This window comes from Hyperolius riggenbachi, chromosome 3 (assembly GCF_040937935.1).
Source record: "Hyperolius riggenbachi isolate aHypRig1 chromosome 3, aHypRig1.pri, whole genome shotgun sequence".
In the NCBI taxonomy this organism is placed as follows: Eukaryota; Metazoa; Chordata; class Amphibia; order Anura; family Hyperoliidae; genus Hyperolius; species Hyperolius riggenbachi.
The window spans coordinates 282566677-282584687 of NC_090648.1; the positions used below are offsets into that span (position 1 = coordinate 282566677).

The 18011-nt window shown below is 42.8% G+C and overlaps 1 protein-coding gene across 1 annotated transcript in view; it reads right to left on the bottom strand.

Moving 5' to 3' along the window:
- The window catches only part of WNT16 (Wnt family member 16), a 32803-nt gene extending 21938 nt beyond the window's left edge, over positions 1 to 10865 (bottom strand). The window contains exon 1 of the mRNA XM_068272711.1: positions 10595 to 10865. Within this exon, the coding sequence (XP_068128812.1) occupies positions 10595 to 10686 (92 nt within the window). The 5' untranslated portion in view covers positions 10687 to 10865. The remainder of the gene's footprint in view (positions 1 to 10594) is intronic.
- Between the last annotated feature and the right edge of the window lie 7146 nt (positions 10866 to 18011).

Consider the following 18011-nt stretch of genomic DNA (forward strand, 5'->3'; position numbering starts at 1 on the left):
TGCCATCCAGGAAGTGCTTTTGATAACAAAGAAATTCCTGAAAATCCCCTGTGAGCGCCTGCCATTCAGTAATGGCCCATACTCACGAGCTACTAATGTAGCTAGTCGCTAGCACACGGGAGCGTGTGCGCGACAGATCGGCGACAGCTCGTCGCCAGGTCCCTCCGCATACACACTGCGGAAGAGGGATTAGTGGTGCGACGGAAGCTGTCGCCGACGTTCCTCCCCCCCGCCGGAAACTCCGTGCACTGCATATTGGTTGCTGTCGCTAGTCCGCATACACACGCGGACTAGCGACAGTTGCGGCGAAGTTGCAGTTGCAACTGTCGCCAGACGATTGACTGCGCCGATCGCCCGGTGACAGCAGCGACGAGCGATGGTTCGGGGCGCACGCGCTATACTCACGGGCGACCTGTCGCCGCAACACGCGCGTGCCACGTGGTCGTGGTGACTATTGTAGCCCGTGAGTATGGGCCATAAGACTAGATGCACACTAGGGCCATTCAGAAGCATTTTATGTATGCAGAGTACCACACATACAATGGATTTCTATGGACTACTCGTGATTTGGGATATTTTTGTGTTCTCTCACATTTCCGTTTTCATGTTTGCTTTGCGGGAAAAAAGCTGACTGCAGTATGCTTTTTTTTCCACATGCAGCAAGGGTTTTAGAAAGTAATTCTATTTAATGCTATGCGTTAAAACAAACAAATGCAAATCAAAATTAAAATTGCATGCAAAAACACGATTTCATCACAACGTTTGTGATCTCCCCCACTTCAAGTGTGCTCCCAGCCTAAGGGCTAGTTCACAGTGCTCAGTTGTGTGGCAGAATAATTCTGCATGTCAACACACTGCTCATACAGTTCTATGGGGTCTGTTCACAGTACTGATCGCTGCTTGCAGCCTTTGTATGAGGCTAGGTTCACAGTGGTCAGTTGCATAATACAAGCATTATAATGCGTGTGTACTGCAATGGAGACTGGACATTGACTTTAATGCAAAGCCTGCATGCATTGAGTTAGAATAACGTGATCTGTTACTGTGAACAGGCCCATAGAATTGTATAGACAGTGAGTTAACATGCAGAATTTTTCTGCAACGCAACTGATCACTGTGAACAGGGGCTTAACCTATTTTGGTTCCTGGACATAGAAACTACGTCCAGGAACCATGCGCGCTACCGCACGCTCCCGTGGCCGATCGCGCGCGTGCACGTGCGCTCCCGGCCCGCAGTTCGTTAGCCAGGCAATCAGTGTATCGGGCTATGGTGCCCATTCACTGATTCCTCCCCCCGCTGAAAAAGCGACAGCTTCTCTCGGAAGCTTCGCTTTTTCTGGCTGTAACGTACCCCATACGTCGCTCTAAGCGTGTGTTACGCTTAGAGTGACGTCATGTAAACAAACTCATGGCCACCATCTTGTGGCCAAAAAGTAAAACTACAGCTAAAAGTAAAAAAAATAAAATTCAAACACACATTTACATTATAAATCACATGTTTACATCCCACCCTCCCAAAACTACCCAAATAAAATGTTTAATATAAAAAAAAAAAAAACATTACAATAAAAAAAATTTTTTTAAATATTTACATAAGGGTCTAAACTTTTTAAATATCAATGTAAAGATGAAATACTTCTATATTTTTTTATTTTAAACTTGTAAATAGTGATAGATGCAAAACGGAAAAAATGCACCTTTATTTCCAAATAAAATATTGTCGCCATACATTGTGATAGGGACATAATTTTAATGGTGTAATAACCGGGACATATGGGCAAATACAATACGTGAGTTTTATTTATGGAGGCATGTATTATTTTAAAACTATAATGGCTGAAAACTGAGAAATAATGAATTTTTTCCATTTTTTTCTTATTCTTCCTGTTAAAATACATTTACAGGAAAGTGGCTCTTAGGGCTGGAACCCACAAGAGCGTTTTTTTGAGCATTTTGGCAGCGCTGCGATACGCTAGCGTTTTGCCAAAACGCTCAGCTGATGTTAATGGATGGGGCAACTTCCACAGGAGCGTTTGCGTTTCCCAGAAACGCAAACGCAGGACCTGCAGCATTTTGGGAGCGTTAGCGCTTTAATGTAAAGTATTGAAACGCTAGCAGAAACGCTCAGCAAAACCTAAACTGAGCGGTTTTGCTAGCGTTTTGCGGTTCAGCACACTGTAACAAAATTAAAAATAATTCACAGGACCAATCAGGATAAAAATGCGAAACGCAAAACGCTACACAACCGCTGAGCAAAAAAATACACTGTTGCAAAACGCGACTGAAAACGCGCATGAATCCGCTTGCAAACCGCTCAGACAAAACGCTAGCGGTTGCGTTTTGCGTTTGCGGATTTCAGTGGGTTCCAGGCCTCAGCAAAATGTACCCCCCAAAGAAAGCCTAATTGGTGGCGGAAAAAACAAGATATAGATCAGTTCATTGTGATAAGTAGTGATAAAGTTATAGGCTAATGAATGGGAGGTGAACATTTCTCAAGTGAAAACGACGGAACGCGAATGGGTTAAAGTTTATGCTCAGTCTCCATTGCAGTTCATACTCATTATAACGTGTGCATTATGTAACTGACCACTGTGAATACAACTTTAGTGCTTTGAATATAAAGAAAACCCTGAGAATCTCCCATGAGGAGATGGACTAGTATATTTTTACTAACTAACTACTATATGTGACAATGACATAGGAAAAGGTAATTTATGGTGCTTTCATTGTACATCTTAAATGTAAGTATAGATATATATTTTAAATATTACAATTTTGTGGCAGTGATTCTGTAATGGCACTAATTACCTAGTATGGTGCTGAGCCTCTCTATGCTTATTGGATTTGGGACCCAGGCAGTACTGGGGTGTGGGTCGGGGCACACACTTTATCATTTTTTTTGTGGGTGCTCCTTCTCCTTTACAAATTGGTGCCATCTGATTGCAACTTGTCATTGGGCCATCAAAATCAACAGGAAGTGCACTGACTGTCCCAAATGCAAGTTGCAAACAATTTTCATACATTTTGCATGCAAGTCAAAATTATTGGCATCTCATTAACCATATGTATTACTTAATACACAGCCCGTTTATCACATGCAGTTAAGGAATTCAGTAATTCATTCATACAGGACCCTGTAAAATAGTGTGCTAATTTGCAGCAACCAATCAGATTCTATTTCAGAAAATAAAATCACATGACTTATAGTAAACCTGTGACTTCCTCCTCCCTTCAAATTAGCCAACATCTGTATTACATAGAGAGTATTTTTATGACATACTTTGCACATACTTTTCATTTTACAGTCTGCAGCCAGTGCCCAGATATCTGTAGATGAATAACCTGTCAGATGAGTAACCTGACTAACGAATCAGCTTAAAGGACTACTCCAGCGAAAGTAAGCAGTTAAAATCTGGAGGGGAAATATTTTACATTGGGAAAACACTGACTAAATCATTTATACATAATTATTGTAAAAATGAAGCACTTTTTTATTACAATATTTTCACTGGAGTTCCTCTTTAAAGACCACTTCTGCAAAAAAAAAGTAAGCAGTTAAAATCTGACAGAACCAACAGGTTTTGGACTAGTCCATCTTTTCACGGGGGATTCTCAGAGTTTTCTTTGGTTTCAACAGCATTTCCTCAACAGCAGTTTAACTGCCATTATGGTAAGATACCAGCCAGCCTCCCTACTCACTTGCACACTATTTTGTCAGTTAAGGTGAGACTATAGTAGTTGTTTGAAACGATCGTTCCCCGATCATTGCAAACGACGATCATTTAAGAAAAAAACTCCAACGATCATTAAAGGGGCACTATTGCTAATTTCATCTTTTTCAGACCCTTTAACATACATATGTCTTTTTGTAGTAATGTTATGGCACAGTATATAGTCCAATATAAATTTAATTGTTCACTGCCACTAATGATTTAGAGCCAGGCAGTCACGTCAATAGCTTTCCCTTTCCGACGCTAATGCAGACTATACCATTGTATAGTAGGGAGGCATCTGTTATTGATGTAGAGCTGCCGTTATTTGAATCCCCGCTGGGCAGCTTATTTACCTTTTTCCACCTTGTAACTGCACTAATGTGCAGTTACTCTGCTCACAGCAGCTGCCGTAAAGTGTAGGACGCAGCCTCCTCCATACAGCGCTGGCTGTGTGCGCTGTGTGGTGATTCGCTGCCCAGCCGCCAAGGACCCCTTTCATTAAGCTGGCAATGAAACGGACACCTATTGTTGTCCGTTTCTATGGCAACCCGATCGGCTTCTGCACTGCATAGTCCTTGGTGGCCGGGCAGCGAATCACCACACAGCGCACACAGCCAGCGCAGAAACGCCTCCCCAATCCAAAAAATGCCTCACCCCGGGAGGATTCGTTTCTTCAAAACGCCTCCCGCTGTGGTGTGCACACCCCCATTGAAATACATTACCCTAGCGTATCCGCAGCCGCAAGCGGCTGCAAAAACGCACGAAAAGCCTCTCGGTGTGCCCCAGCCCTTAGTGCACGCAAAACGTTACACGCGTTATAACGCGTGCAAAACGCTAGCGCAACCGTGATATCAGTTATCACGTTTTAAGCCCCATGTGTGTAATGACTGATTCAGATCCAAGCCTAACCAAGTTAGCAGAATTAATCAGCTACCCTTCGCAGGGTGCTCCATAACAATTCTTATAAATAGTCAAATATAGTAAAAGCTAACTTTGTGAATGGATAATATTAGATTCATTACATTTTGTTGGGTATATTTAAAAAGGAGGTTTAAATAGCAGTGATGACATTTACAGATCTGTAACCATTAACGATTCAATGTTTAGAGAACGGTTGTATTTTCAATAAGATCATTCAGACTGAAAGAAAAGATTGTATTTAATCGATCCACATTGCTAAAAGATCCAACTTATTAATCATATCTTCACTGGTTATGATCATATCTGTGAAAAATCCACCATGCAGAACAATCATTTCTGAAAACATTTGATAATGTGATTGCTCAGGATCGATTGGGCTTAGCACCACTGTTTTCATGCAATACGATGAGAATAATCTGATCAAAAATATGATCATTCACTGAAAATCAGCCAGAGTCTCTACACAGCCTCCACTCAGGGCCGGTTTTCTCATGAAGCAAGGTGAAACATTTGCATAAGGTGCAGAGATTTCAGAACAGCATTTTTGTACTGTGTGTACCTTCCTGAGGAGGTATGGAGTGGCTGAGGGTGAGCAGTTTGTCACAGACTCAGGCCCAGTGCACACCAAAAACCTCTAGCAGATTCTCAAAACACTAGAGGTTTTTGAAGCAGATTTCAGAGCGATTCTAGGCATGTTTAGAGACGTTTTCTAAACATGCCTAGCGTTTTTTTGCAGCGTTTTTGTGTAGCAGATTACAAATATTGTTACAGTAAAGCTGTTACTGAACAGCTACTGTAACAAAAACGTCTGGAAAACTGCTCTGATCTAGCATTTTTCAGAGCGGTTTTCCACTTTCCTATACTTTAACATTGAGGCAGAAACGCCTCAGAAATCTAAAAAATGCTGCAGCCTCCGAGTTTGCGTTTGTGGAAAAAACGATCCGCTCTTGTGTGCACCATCCCATTCACTTTCATTAGGACCTGAGCCCACTAACGCAGTTGTATCCGCTTCTGTCCGCTTTTCAGCATCTGACTGTAACATTGATGTGTAACTGAAAAGCGGACACAACTGCGTCAGTGGGCTCAGGCCCTTAGCCAAGCGTCCCCCTGCAAGCGTTTTAAAAAACACTCCAGAACCGCTGTGGTGTGCACCAGCCCTCACAGCCAGCCAGTGTGAATGTGTTGAGCTGCAGTATGTCATGTGAGAACATTAAGGCCTCTTTCACAGTGCCGTTAGAAAATGTTTCAACGCAGACTAACGCACAGCAATACTAAGTTTGTGCGACATTCACAGTGCACACGTTGCGTTTGTGTATAACGTGTAGCATTTTTAGAAAGTGCTGCATGCTGTGTGTTATACACGTTATTAGCTACGTTGGACTGTTTGCACATGCTCAGTACTGACTCTTGGAAACATACATTTAATTGCCTGTATGCTCTACTGTATGCGACGATAACGGGGCATTAAGTTGCATTGCGACTTTTTTGGGGCATTGCGTTGCGACTTTAACGTCGTATCAAAACGCAATGTCCTATTGTGAAAGAGGCCTAAATGAAACAGTAATTTGTCGGCTGCTGTGCGATCATTCCAAATGTAGGGGGGGTGGGGCGCTTATCCTCACAAGTTTGCCACAGGCAGCAAAAAGTCTAGAACCTACCCTGCTTCCACTCCCTTATATTTCCAGCACAGTAGCCATGATAATGTAAGTATGTTACTTTATCAAGGCTAAGGTTCATTTTCTGGTCAGTTAGGGCAAGGGCTATGTTGGTGTAGATATGAAGGGTTAGCATTAGACTTTTAGGGACTGAAGTTACTGAAAGGCTTGAGGATAAGGTGAATGAATGTACAGTTAGGTTTCAGGCAAGTTAGTCATAAACCATTAGACACTTTAATAGAGACAATTCTATTAAAACATAGCTTGGTGTAATTGCCTTCTTAAAACAGAAGGAAATTTGCAATAATTCAGTTATAAATAAACATTTGTGGTTACCCACAATGCACTACTACTAAATATGCAAATTATCCCTTTTTCGCCCTTGTTAAGCCAAGCAAGCATCCAGAACCGCTGGTGTATAGCAAGCCTATAGCTTTAAGTTTTACACAACCATATCAAACCCACTGTGTTAAACTTAAAGCTATAGGCTTGCTATACACCAGCGGTTCTGGATGCTTGCTTGGCTTAAAGGAGAACTGTAGTGAGAGGGATATGGAGGCTGCCATATTTATTTCCTTTTAAACAATACCAGTTGCCTGGCAGCCCTGATGGTCTATTTGCCTAAAGAAGTGTCTGAATCACACCAGAAACAAGCATGCAGCTAATCTTGTCATATCTGTCTAAATTTGTCAGAAACACCTGATCTGCTGCATGCTTGTTCAGGGCCTATGGCTGAAAGTATTAGAGGCAGAGGATTAGCTGAATAGCCAGGCAACTGGTATTGCTTAAAAGGAAATAAATATGGCAGCCTCCATATACCTCTCACTACAGTTCTCCTTTAACAAGGGCAAAAAGGGATAATTTGCATATTTAGTAGTAGTGCATTGTGGGTAACCACAAATGTTCATTTATAACTGAATTATTGCAAATTTCCTTCTGTTTTAAGAAGGCAATTACACCAAGCTTTGCTTTTTTAGTAAGAGGGCTTTTTGGTCCCTTTTATCCCCCTACACATTCCTAGTAGTTTGGGTCACCCTGAGCTGCTTGGTTACTCTATTAAAACATAAAAGGAAAAAATAAATATCAGTGAAAAAAAACTGGAGCCATCTCAATCATTACATCCTGTTCAATCAGTTTTTACAGCATGTCTGAACATTTTATACCCCCATGATCTCCTGGACAATGCTGATATCTATGGGTGTGCGCAGATGGGAGATGATAGGAGACTGAAATTGGTGGAAACCATCAAAATTATTGTTTGTTTTTTTAAGGAGGCAATCACATTTGTGTCTGTGGGAACTGCAGATGATTCCCTGAAAGCATTTTGCCACACGATATGTGCGTTTTTACGCATGGGGTTTTTGTGTGTGTGTGGTTTTTTATTGTTGCAGGTGATTTCAAGGAGGAATCTCATGCCTTGTGCGAAAAGTACTGCAGGTTGTATTCTTTACTGATCGCTATGCACACCTACCTTGTGCGAAAAGTACTGCAGGTTGTATTCTTTACTGATCGCTATGCACACCTACCTTGTGCGAAAAGTACTGCAGGTTGTATTCTTTACTGATCGCTATGCACACCTACCTTGTGCGAAAAGTACTACAGGTTGTATTCTTTACTGATCGCTATGCACACCTACCTTGTGCGAAAAGTACTACAGGTTGTATTCTTTACTGATCGCTATGCACACCTACCTTGTGCGAAAAGTACTGCAGGTTGTATTCTTTACTGATCGCTATGCACACCTACCTTGTGCGAAAAGTACTACAGGTTGTATTCTTTACTGATCGCTATGCACACCTACCTTGTGCGAAAAGTACTACAGGTTGTATTCTTTACTGATCGCTATGCACACCTACCTTGTGCGAAAAGTACTGCAGGTTGTATTCTTTACTGATCGCTATGCACACCTACCTTGTGCGAAAAGTACTACAGGTTGTATTCTTTACTGATCGCTATGCACACCTACCTTGTGCGAAAAGTACTACAGGTTGTATTCTTTACTGATCGCTATGCACACCTACCTTGTGCGAAAAGTACTGCAGGTTGTATTCTTTACTGATCGCTATGCAGAATCCCAAATACCTCCTGAAAATGCAGCGACCCTATAGAAAATCATTACATGCTCATTTTCGCATGTGTTTATACATTGCGGTAAAATGCTGCTAAAACGCACAGGCGTGGTTGCTCCCTATTACAATCACAACTCATCTGCTTCATTCAGGCTGATCAAATGAAAAATACTTGTTGATAGGTTGCTATGGGCTACAGCATATTCATCACTACAGGAAATTAAAGGACAACTGAAGTGAGAAGAATATGGAGGATGCCATATTTATTTCCTATTAAACAATACCAGTTACCTGGCAGCCCTGCTGATCTAATTGGCTGAAGTAGTGTCTGTCTGTCTGAATATACCACCAGATCTTGTCAGATCTGACAATAATGTCAGAAACACCTGATCGGCTGCATGCTTGTTCAGGGTCTACGGCTAAAAGTATTGGAGGCAGAAGATCAACAGGACTGCCTGGCAACTGTTTTATGAAAATTAATATGACAGCGTCCATAACCCTTTCACAAGCTTAAATTATTTTGCAAACAACTTAAATCTTCCTAATCCACATCATTCGCAGCATGTACACGTCACACAGTATATATGATGTAAATAAATGTGTAAATATATGATTTAACTATACAAATGTTTATTTTATGTAAAAAATATAACTCCAATACACAATCAGTGTATTATTGTATTCATTGTAAATAACCTGTCATTCACGTAGGTTTATAAGAACTGGCCCTGTTGCACATAATTGGGACGGTGTAGGAAACACTCTCCCTTTAGGAAGCCTGCAAATTGCTCCTTTGGCAAATCCCTCCACAATGTGTCTCTCCCAGAGGTCAGCTAGCTGTAAAATATTTATTGGACTTACAAAAGGACACTTGTGCTGCAGAATGTCAGCTTTGCCAAATAATAATCTATTTGTTCCGACCTAAGGTCTCCATTGTAAGGCATCAGTAATTTATAGAATTCCAGTGTTTGGGGCTTAACGCCGCTTAGTAAATAAAGCTCCGAATTCTTCATACCTGAGTGATAACATGAGGGCAATTTACTAACGACTTGCCCTGCAACATCTATGTCTATAGGCCATCATAGGAGACCCGAATGCCATGCAACCCCATCAACATGTATAGCTGCTGCGAGCTGAAATGTATTTTATGTCAGCAGCATCAAACACAAGAACAAAGCAGCAAATGGAAAACAGTACACAGAGTGCAAAGTATGCTGGAGGAATCCAGAGGCTTAGCACATCCATAAAAGATCTGATCCAGATAAGGTATCACAACATCACACAGTAATCTAGCTAATCCAGAATCAAAAGAGATGCAGCAAATGACTGGGAGACAGCTGGACCATGTAACTAATACTGGCTGCGACATGAAGGAAAACTTCTCTCTCACAATGAGGATGCTAAAGAGTAAAAGCATATCTCAGATCAAACACTGGCACCCCAGCTAGGACGAATGAAAGGACTGCATGTGACACTTCTCATACAACATACTATAAAACAAACGGCCAACACGAGTAAAAGGCATTGGAATAAGCACAGCTATATGTTTGGCATTACTGCTGTTTTTTTATACAGTTTTGCAACAGTTTCAACATATTGCTAGAATAAAAAAATTTGCTAGAAACAAAAAACAAACAAACAAAAAAAAACGAATAGAACTTTGCTTTCGTTTGGAACAATGCTGCCAACTACAAGTAGAGAGGAAATACTCTGAGCTACCAGAAACACTCACTTTTCTCTGTCCATAATGCTTTAATCCACCCAATAAAATATGCCCTTTTGAAAGATGCCAAATCCGCAAAGTCCCTTGAAAAGAAAGTGAGGAGGTCATTTTTGGAATATTTAGACAAAACAAAAAGTGAACTTGCAGCGGGGATGGAATGAAATATGTTTAACATATCTCAGAGCTGCGTGTAAACATGTTTGAGAGCTGTCATTTTTTGTTTAGAGACTCCAGATGTGCTTCGGGAAGGAGGTTTTGCTGTTTAGGAAATTCAAGGCTGACGCTGGAATTCTCTATAGCACTTCAGAATTGCTGTGATTTATTACTGAGGAGCTCCATACAGAGCACGGTGTAGGAAGCTCGTTAGCTTGTGCAATAGAAGTGGATTAGGAGGACCTGATGAGGACGGCTTAGAAGGTGCATGGAAAACAGCATCACAAGCAAATATATAGGATACTTCAGCTAAAGACAAATCTGCAGCAATAAGTGAGAACACAACAAGAGGGTACCTACATCCAGTTTCCTTGCGAATAGGGGAAAATCGCCATGAATACCATCAAGAGAATACATAAATGACAGAGTCCAAAGGAAGTTCCCTTCTCCATCTCCAGAACATTTAATCCTGTAGCCTCAATGGAGTTAATGTGTGGCCTTTTCAGCAGGTAGTTGGTGAAGTGATATAACTCAGGCTGTGTCTGTTCCTGTACCACTGACAGCACAATGGAAGTTCAAAGAGCTGGCCAAATGTGCCTGTGATGGGAAGTCACTTGCCAATAGCTGGACACCAGGAGGACCATTCCATCTGCCTTAGGTGAGACCTTCTCTTTTATTACAAATCCTTTCTCCAGTCCCTCCAACGTAGCCTGTTTGGTTACAATTGAATTCCATTTGTGATTGGCCGGCCTTCTAAAGAATAACAATACATCCAGCAGGGTGTTCCTTATTGGCCAGCCCTGCACATCCAAACTGGAGGGGAGGTGCAGAGGTCTGGTGAAGGGTGACAGCTTCAGTACCAGACATCAGAGAGCTCTGAGCTGCCAGGCTCTCCACTATAGGAAGAACATTTCTGCATACCAACAACTAACTGTACACAAGCAACTTCTACAGGACAGCACAATCAATGTACATAAGCCACAGTTCTCAGAAACACACTTGATTGATATCAGAATTCCTGGAGGTAATTGAAGAAATCTGGCTGTATATGTATATACTTGAGGTTTCAATAAAATAGATAATGCTGTGGATGGGAAAAGCATAACAATACATACACACATCAGGATATACCCTCTTTTTTAAATAAAAAAATAGAAATTGTGCAATCGAATAAAAAGGTATAAAATAAATATTTTAACGTGTAATTTTAAACAATGCTGATAATGATTTATCCTTTATGTTTTATTGCCATTTTAACCATAACATGGGGCTTGATGCATACATCTGTGCTAAACATACCATGAACACACAGCGTGGGTTAACATTACCGTGCACACACATCGTGCAGTTGTGTGAGTGTATCGTGTGCACCTAACTGCTGCAGGATGCGGTCGTTGCGCAGCTCTTACTACGGTAATTACCAGGGCCGGATTTATCATAAGGCACTGTTGGCATGTGCCTACAGGCGCCTGATGATGGAAAGGCAGCTTACTCCCCTCCCCTAGTGCCTACCTCTCTACTTTCCTAAATGAGAGGTAACTCACCGGGCTCTCAGCATTCCCCTGATGAGCTCTCCCTTCAGTTGGGGACACCACTAGCTACTTAATATTGAGGGTACCGATGCCTACCTAATGCTAAGGTGCACCTGTAGCTATCTATGAAGGGCAAAGGAAGCATGGGAGACGTAGCAGTTTGGTAGGGGTTTGTAGGTTCATGTAGGTGCCAGGACATCTGTGCCTACAGGCTCCTGTGTGGTAAATCCAAACCTGGTAATTACCATGCACAGCGCTTGCACTACAAGTGCTTTGCATGACAGTTAGGAGCACACAATACACACAAAGGACCACACATTGTCTTTGTACCATAATATTAACCCAAGCTGTGTGTTCGCGATATATTTAGCACAGATTGATGCATCAAGCCGAATGAGCCTTCCCATTTCAAACCGAGCTGTCCTCTGTCACGTCAGTGTGTAAGGGCGCTTCCAAGTTTAATGCGCTTTGATCCACACCGCATGCGCTTTGATCCTATTTTCAAAGTGCATGCATTTTGCCAATCACAAGGGCACCTTGCAGGCCCAGGTTTATCTCACAGGAGCCTATAGGCACAAATGTCCTGGCACCTTAGACTTCACCTTCCATAAGCCCCCAATCCCCCGCTGAATTGTACCGCAGGTGTGCTGGCTGGTCCAGCTGTAATTTCTTCCCTACTTCCCTTGCCCATCATAGGTAGCTACAGGTGCCTCTTAGTATTCGGTAGCCAGAAATACCCTCAATTCTAAGTAGCTAGAGGTGCCCCGAAGTATTAGGTAGCTAGATGAACCTCAGTATTAAGTAGCAAGAGGTGCCCCTGACTGAAGGGACATTTCATCACTGAGAGCTGGGTGAGTAACCTCTCATTTACACACTCATCAGGACTCTGCATAGGGAAGGAGGGAGGCAGATGCTTGGGGAGGGGAGTGAGACGCTTTTCCATCAGGCGCCTGTAGGCATGTGCCTGCAGTGCCATATGGTAAATCCAGCCCTGGCACCATGATTACCATAGTAGTTACAGTGCCCTGTACAGTGTGGTAAAATTCATTTTAACACAAATGCAAACGTAATGCATTCTGCGGTTTGCCTGTGTTTGCAATCAGGTGAAATGAAAGGAAGTGCATAAAAATCACATAGCAAACACTGTGCTATGTGATTTGCTATGTGATCTCCCATTTGAAAGAACTTGCAGCTGCTTTTTTTTGTCACATCGGGAAACGCAATCGCACCCACTGATCACTCCTGTAAATCTCTTGAAATGGCACTAGCATTGCAGCCTGTGTGCACAAGACTCTCTGGGCGCCAATGTTGCAGCCTGTATGCACAAGACTCTCTAGGGTGCTAGTATTGCAGCCCATGTGCACAACACTCTCCAGGGACCAGGGTGCCAGTGTTGCAGCCTGTGTGTACAAGGCTCTCCAGGGCACTAGTGTTGCAGCCTGTGTGTACAAGGCTCTCCAGGGTGCTAATGTTGCAGCCTGTGTGTACAAGACTCTCCAGGGCACTAGTGTTACAGCCTGTGTTTGCAAGGCTCTCCGGGGTGCTAGTGTTGTAGCCTGTGTGTACAATGCTTTCCAGGGTGCTAGTGTTGCAGCCTGTGTGTACAAGGCTCTCCATGGTGCTAGTGTTGCAGCCTGTGTGTACAAGGCTCTCCAGGGCGCTACTGTTGCAGCCTGTGTGCACAAGGCTCTCAAGTGTGCTAGTGTTGCATCCTGTGTACACAAGTCTCTCCAGGGCCCTAGTTTTGTTGCCTGTGCACATATCTCCCAACTTTTTGAGTTAAGAAAGAGGGACACTTTAGGACACACCCCTAGTCACACCCCACCACACCCCTAGTCACTGATACCGGAAAGCAAAAGACAAAGCTTTAAAATTCAGGCCACACTGGTACTCTGTATAATCATTAGTTCTCCTTCATTTTAACTCTTTAAAATAAGTAATATATCAATTTAAAAGACAGAAATACAATTTAGAGTATATTAAACATATTTTACAGTAGAAAAATACACATTTATGTAGATCTGTACATGAGTACAGAGGGATTTATGCAACATAGGGATTTAGTTCCCAAAGTGGGACTGTCCCTCTAAGAAAGGGAAAGTTGGGAGGTACATGTGCATACAAGGCTCTCCAAAGTGCTAGCGTTGCAGCCTGTGTGTACAAGGCTCCCCAGGACATTAGCTGTCAGCCTGTGTGTACAAGGCTCCCCAGGACATTAGCTGTCAGCCTGTGTGTGCAAGGCTCCCCAGGACATTAGCTGTCAGCCTGTGTGTACAAGGCTTTCCGGGGTGCTAGTGTTGCTGCCTGTATGTACAAGGCTCTCGCTAGTGTCGCAGCCTGTATGTACAAGGCTCCCTATTGGCGCTAATGTTGCAGACTGTGTGTACAAGGCTCTAGGGTGCTAGTGTTGCAGACTGTGTGTACAAGGCTCTTTAGGGTGCTAGTGTTGCAGACTGTGTCTACAAGGCTCTCCAGGGTGCTAGTGTTGCAGCCTGTGTGTACAAGGTTCTCACTAGTGTTACAGCCTATTTGTACTTTCCATGGTGCTAGTGTTGCAGCTTGTGTGTACAAGGCTCTCTAATTCACTAGTGTTGCAGCCTGTGTGTACAAGACTCTCCAGGACCTTAGTGTTGCAGCCTGTGTTTACAAGGCTCTTTAGGGCACTAGTGGTGCAGCCTGTGTGAATAAAGGCTCTCCCTAGTATTGCAGCCTGTGTGAACAAAGGCTCTCCAGGGTGCTGTTGTTGCACCCTGTGTGTAGAAGGTTCTCCAGGGCACTAGTGTCGCAGCCTGTGTGGACAAGGCTCTCGAGTGTGCTAGTATTTCAGCCGTGTGTGTACAAGGCTTCTCAGGGTACTGCCATACCTCACAACTTTTTGAGATAAGAAAGAGGTACGCTTTAAGACACACCCCTGCCACACACCCCTGCCATCCTCTAACCACACTCCCACCATGCATTTCACAAAGAATTCAGAATCAAAAGATGTAGTTTTATCATTCGGTCCACACTGGTGCTCTCTATCATCAGTAGTTTTCCTTCACTTCATCTTTTACGAATAAGAAATACATCAATTTAATTGATGGGAATACATTTTAGAGCCAGTTAAACCCCTTTTTGCAGGAGAAAAATACATATATTTACATAGATCTGGACATCAGTCTAGAAAGAGGGATGGGGCGATTTGTTTAACAAAGAGGGACTGTCCCTCCAAAAGAAGGACAGTTGGGAGCTATGCACTAGTGTTGCAGCCTGTGTGTACAAGGTTTCCCAGAGTGCTAGTATTGTAGCCTGTGTGTACAAGGCTCTCCAGGGTGCTAGTGTTGTAGCCTGTGTCTACAAGGCTTTCCAGATTGCTAGTGTTGTAGGCTGTGTGTACAAGGCTGTCCAGGGCGATAGTGTTGCAGCCTGTGTGTACAAGGCTTCCCGGATTGCTAGTGTTGTAGCCTGTGTGTACAAGGCTCTCCAAGGCTTCCCTGATTGCTAGTGTTGTAGCCTGTGTGTACAAGGCTCACCAGGGCGATTGTGTTGCAGCCTGTGTGTACAAGACTTTCCGGATTGCTAGTGTTGTAGCCTGTGTGTACAAGGCTCTCCAAGGCTTCCCTGATTGCTAGTGTTGTAGCCTGTGTGTACAAGGCTCACCAGGGCGATTGTGTTGCTGCCTGTGTGTACAAGGCTCTCCAGGGCACTAGTGTTGCAGCCTGTGTGTACAATGCTCTACAGGAAGAAACAAAGTACCTCAGCGCTGGATAAAAATGATCTACACTCGTGGTGATTCAGGATTTAAGACAGTACCTGTGTTGAAGATTTCCCACCTCAACAGTCCACCAGTTGATCCAGGAGTGTAAATAGCTTGATGTAATCCCGATATCCAAGAATCGGCGTTACAGTAGTGACAGCATCGATCGCCGCACAAGCTCCGCTCACTGGTAACGCTGGAGGGCTCTCCCGATCATGTGACACCCGAACTTCCGGTTTCAACACTTCCGCGTCTCACGCTGGTTACGAGCGTCCTCTGATGTACGCTTGTGCTGAAATGAAGGAAGCGGAAAATAGTGTACACTGTGAGGTGAAACAGCCACACGCAGGGGGAGCCACTTACTGGAAAATTTCTTGATTTATTAGCAGTATTGCAACGTAGCCTCCACTACCCGACTCGAGTTTCGGCTCTCGCCTTCGTCAGGGGGTGGGGCTACCTGAACAGGAGGTCATTTTTATACATAACTCCTCCCTTCACATACTTAAGGGAGTAATGTTTAAAACATAATAAAAATAAAATAAAAATATGATAAGACAAGTCATAAAGACCAATAAGATGAGTATACAAGGTAAAAATACGATAAAATATAAATTTTAAAATGTTAAAAATCAAAGCCAATGTGAACCACTACACAATTGCTGGTAACTTTTATATCTAAATATATAACAGGTATGTTCACTGCCCAGGATTACTAAACTTCATTCATCTCTTATAAAACAGTTCAAATCTATATTGGCATTAAGTCCATTCGGTGCGAGACTCTGTAATTGGAATATCCACCGAGTTTCCAACTGGGACAGGGCTTTTATTGCACTGCCCCCTCTCCAATGTGGACTTATCGTATCTATTCCATAGCATCTGATACCATTTGGATCTTTCCCATGGAATTTTGAGAAATGATCAGGGACACTGTGAGCTTTCTTATCAGGATGGCCTATATTATATATGTGTTCTGAGCATCTTTTCTTTACACGTCTACCCGTGCGGCCTACATATTGCAGGCCACACGGGCACTCCAACACATATACCACATTGGTTGAATTGCAGGTTATAAATTGGTCAATAGAAAATCTTTTCCAGTGCTAGTGGAGGTGAAGGTGGTCATCCTGCAACCTCCATATTCACAGATTTTACATTTCTTCAGTTTTTTGCAGGGAAAAAAACCTTTTAAGGTGGGGAACATAGGTGGTCTTATTCTTTTTATACAGTTTTTAATTATCTTGTCTCCCAAATTTTGAGGTCTTCTATAAATTACCTTTGGTTTATCAGGTAATACAGGGCCTATAACGGGATCCTCCTTTAAGATGCCCCAATTGTCATTGAGCATCTTTTTCATCTTTTTATGATCCCGAGAATAAGTAGTGATAAAGGAGAACTCTGAGGTGGTAGTGGCAGATGACATAGCTACAGGGTTCTTCTTCTTTAATCTAACATCTCTGCCCTCTTTCAATACTTTTAACCTCTCACTCTGAATCAAGTCTTTGCTGTAACCTTTCTCGATGAATCGATGTGCAAGGATCTCCGATTGCGTCCAATAGTCGGAATCTTTCGTACAATTCCTACGTACTCTGCAAAATTGGCCCCTAGGAATGTTTTGTAACCAGGGGGCATGATGGCAGCTCGTTGAGTCAATATAGGAATTCCTATCACTGTCCTTGAAGTAACACTTTGTCTTCAACTGCCCATCTTCAATAAAAATGTTCAGATCCAGAAAATTGACTTCCAATTTGCTATAACTGACCGAGAATTCTAGGTTCCAATTGTTGTCATTAATGGAGGTAATGAAAGAGGATAAAGAGGTCTCATCCCCTCGCCAAATAAAGAGGCAGTCATCTATAAAGCGTCTCCAAAATAAAAGGGGGCCTTCTTTAAACGTTCCCAGACTGGTAAATTCCCAATCCGACATATACAGGTTTGCTACACTGGGTGCATGCTTAGCCCCCATCGCTACACCTCTTTTCTGTAGGTAGAAGGATCCCTCAAACCAGAAATAGTTGCAGGACATGGAGAAATCCAACAGTTTCTGAATAAATTCTGCCTGAACAGTAGGGATGTCCACTGCTTCTCTTAAATACCGGGCAATGCTCTCAGCTGCTCCTAAGATTGGGATACACGTATAAAGGGACTTAACATCTGCAGTACAAAGAAACATATTTGACCAATCTGATAAACGTGCATTGAGCTCCTGTAGATTCAATATGACATCTAATGTGTCTTTAATATAGGAAGGAGTGGCTTTCACCAAAGGTTGCAGGAAAACTTCGATGTATTCCCCCACCCGATAGGTCACAGAATTAATTCCTGACACTATTGGTCTACCGGGTGGGGCCACAGGATCCTTATGCACCTTTGGTAAGGCATAGATCACTGGTTTTCTAGGGTATTTAATATTTAGATAGTCAAACTCCTGCTGATCCAATATTCCTATTCGTAAGCCCTCTTTCAGTAGAACTTCTAGATCCTGCCGAAATTGTTCCGTAGGGTCTCG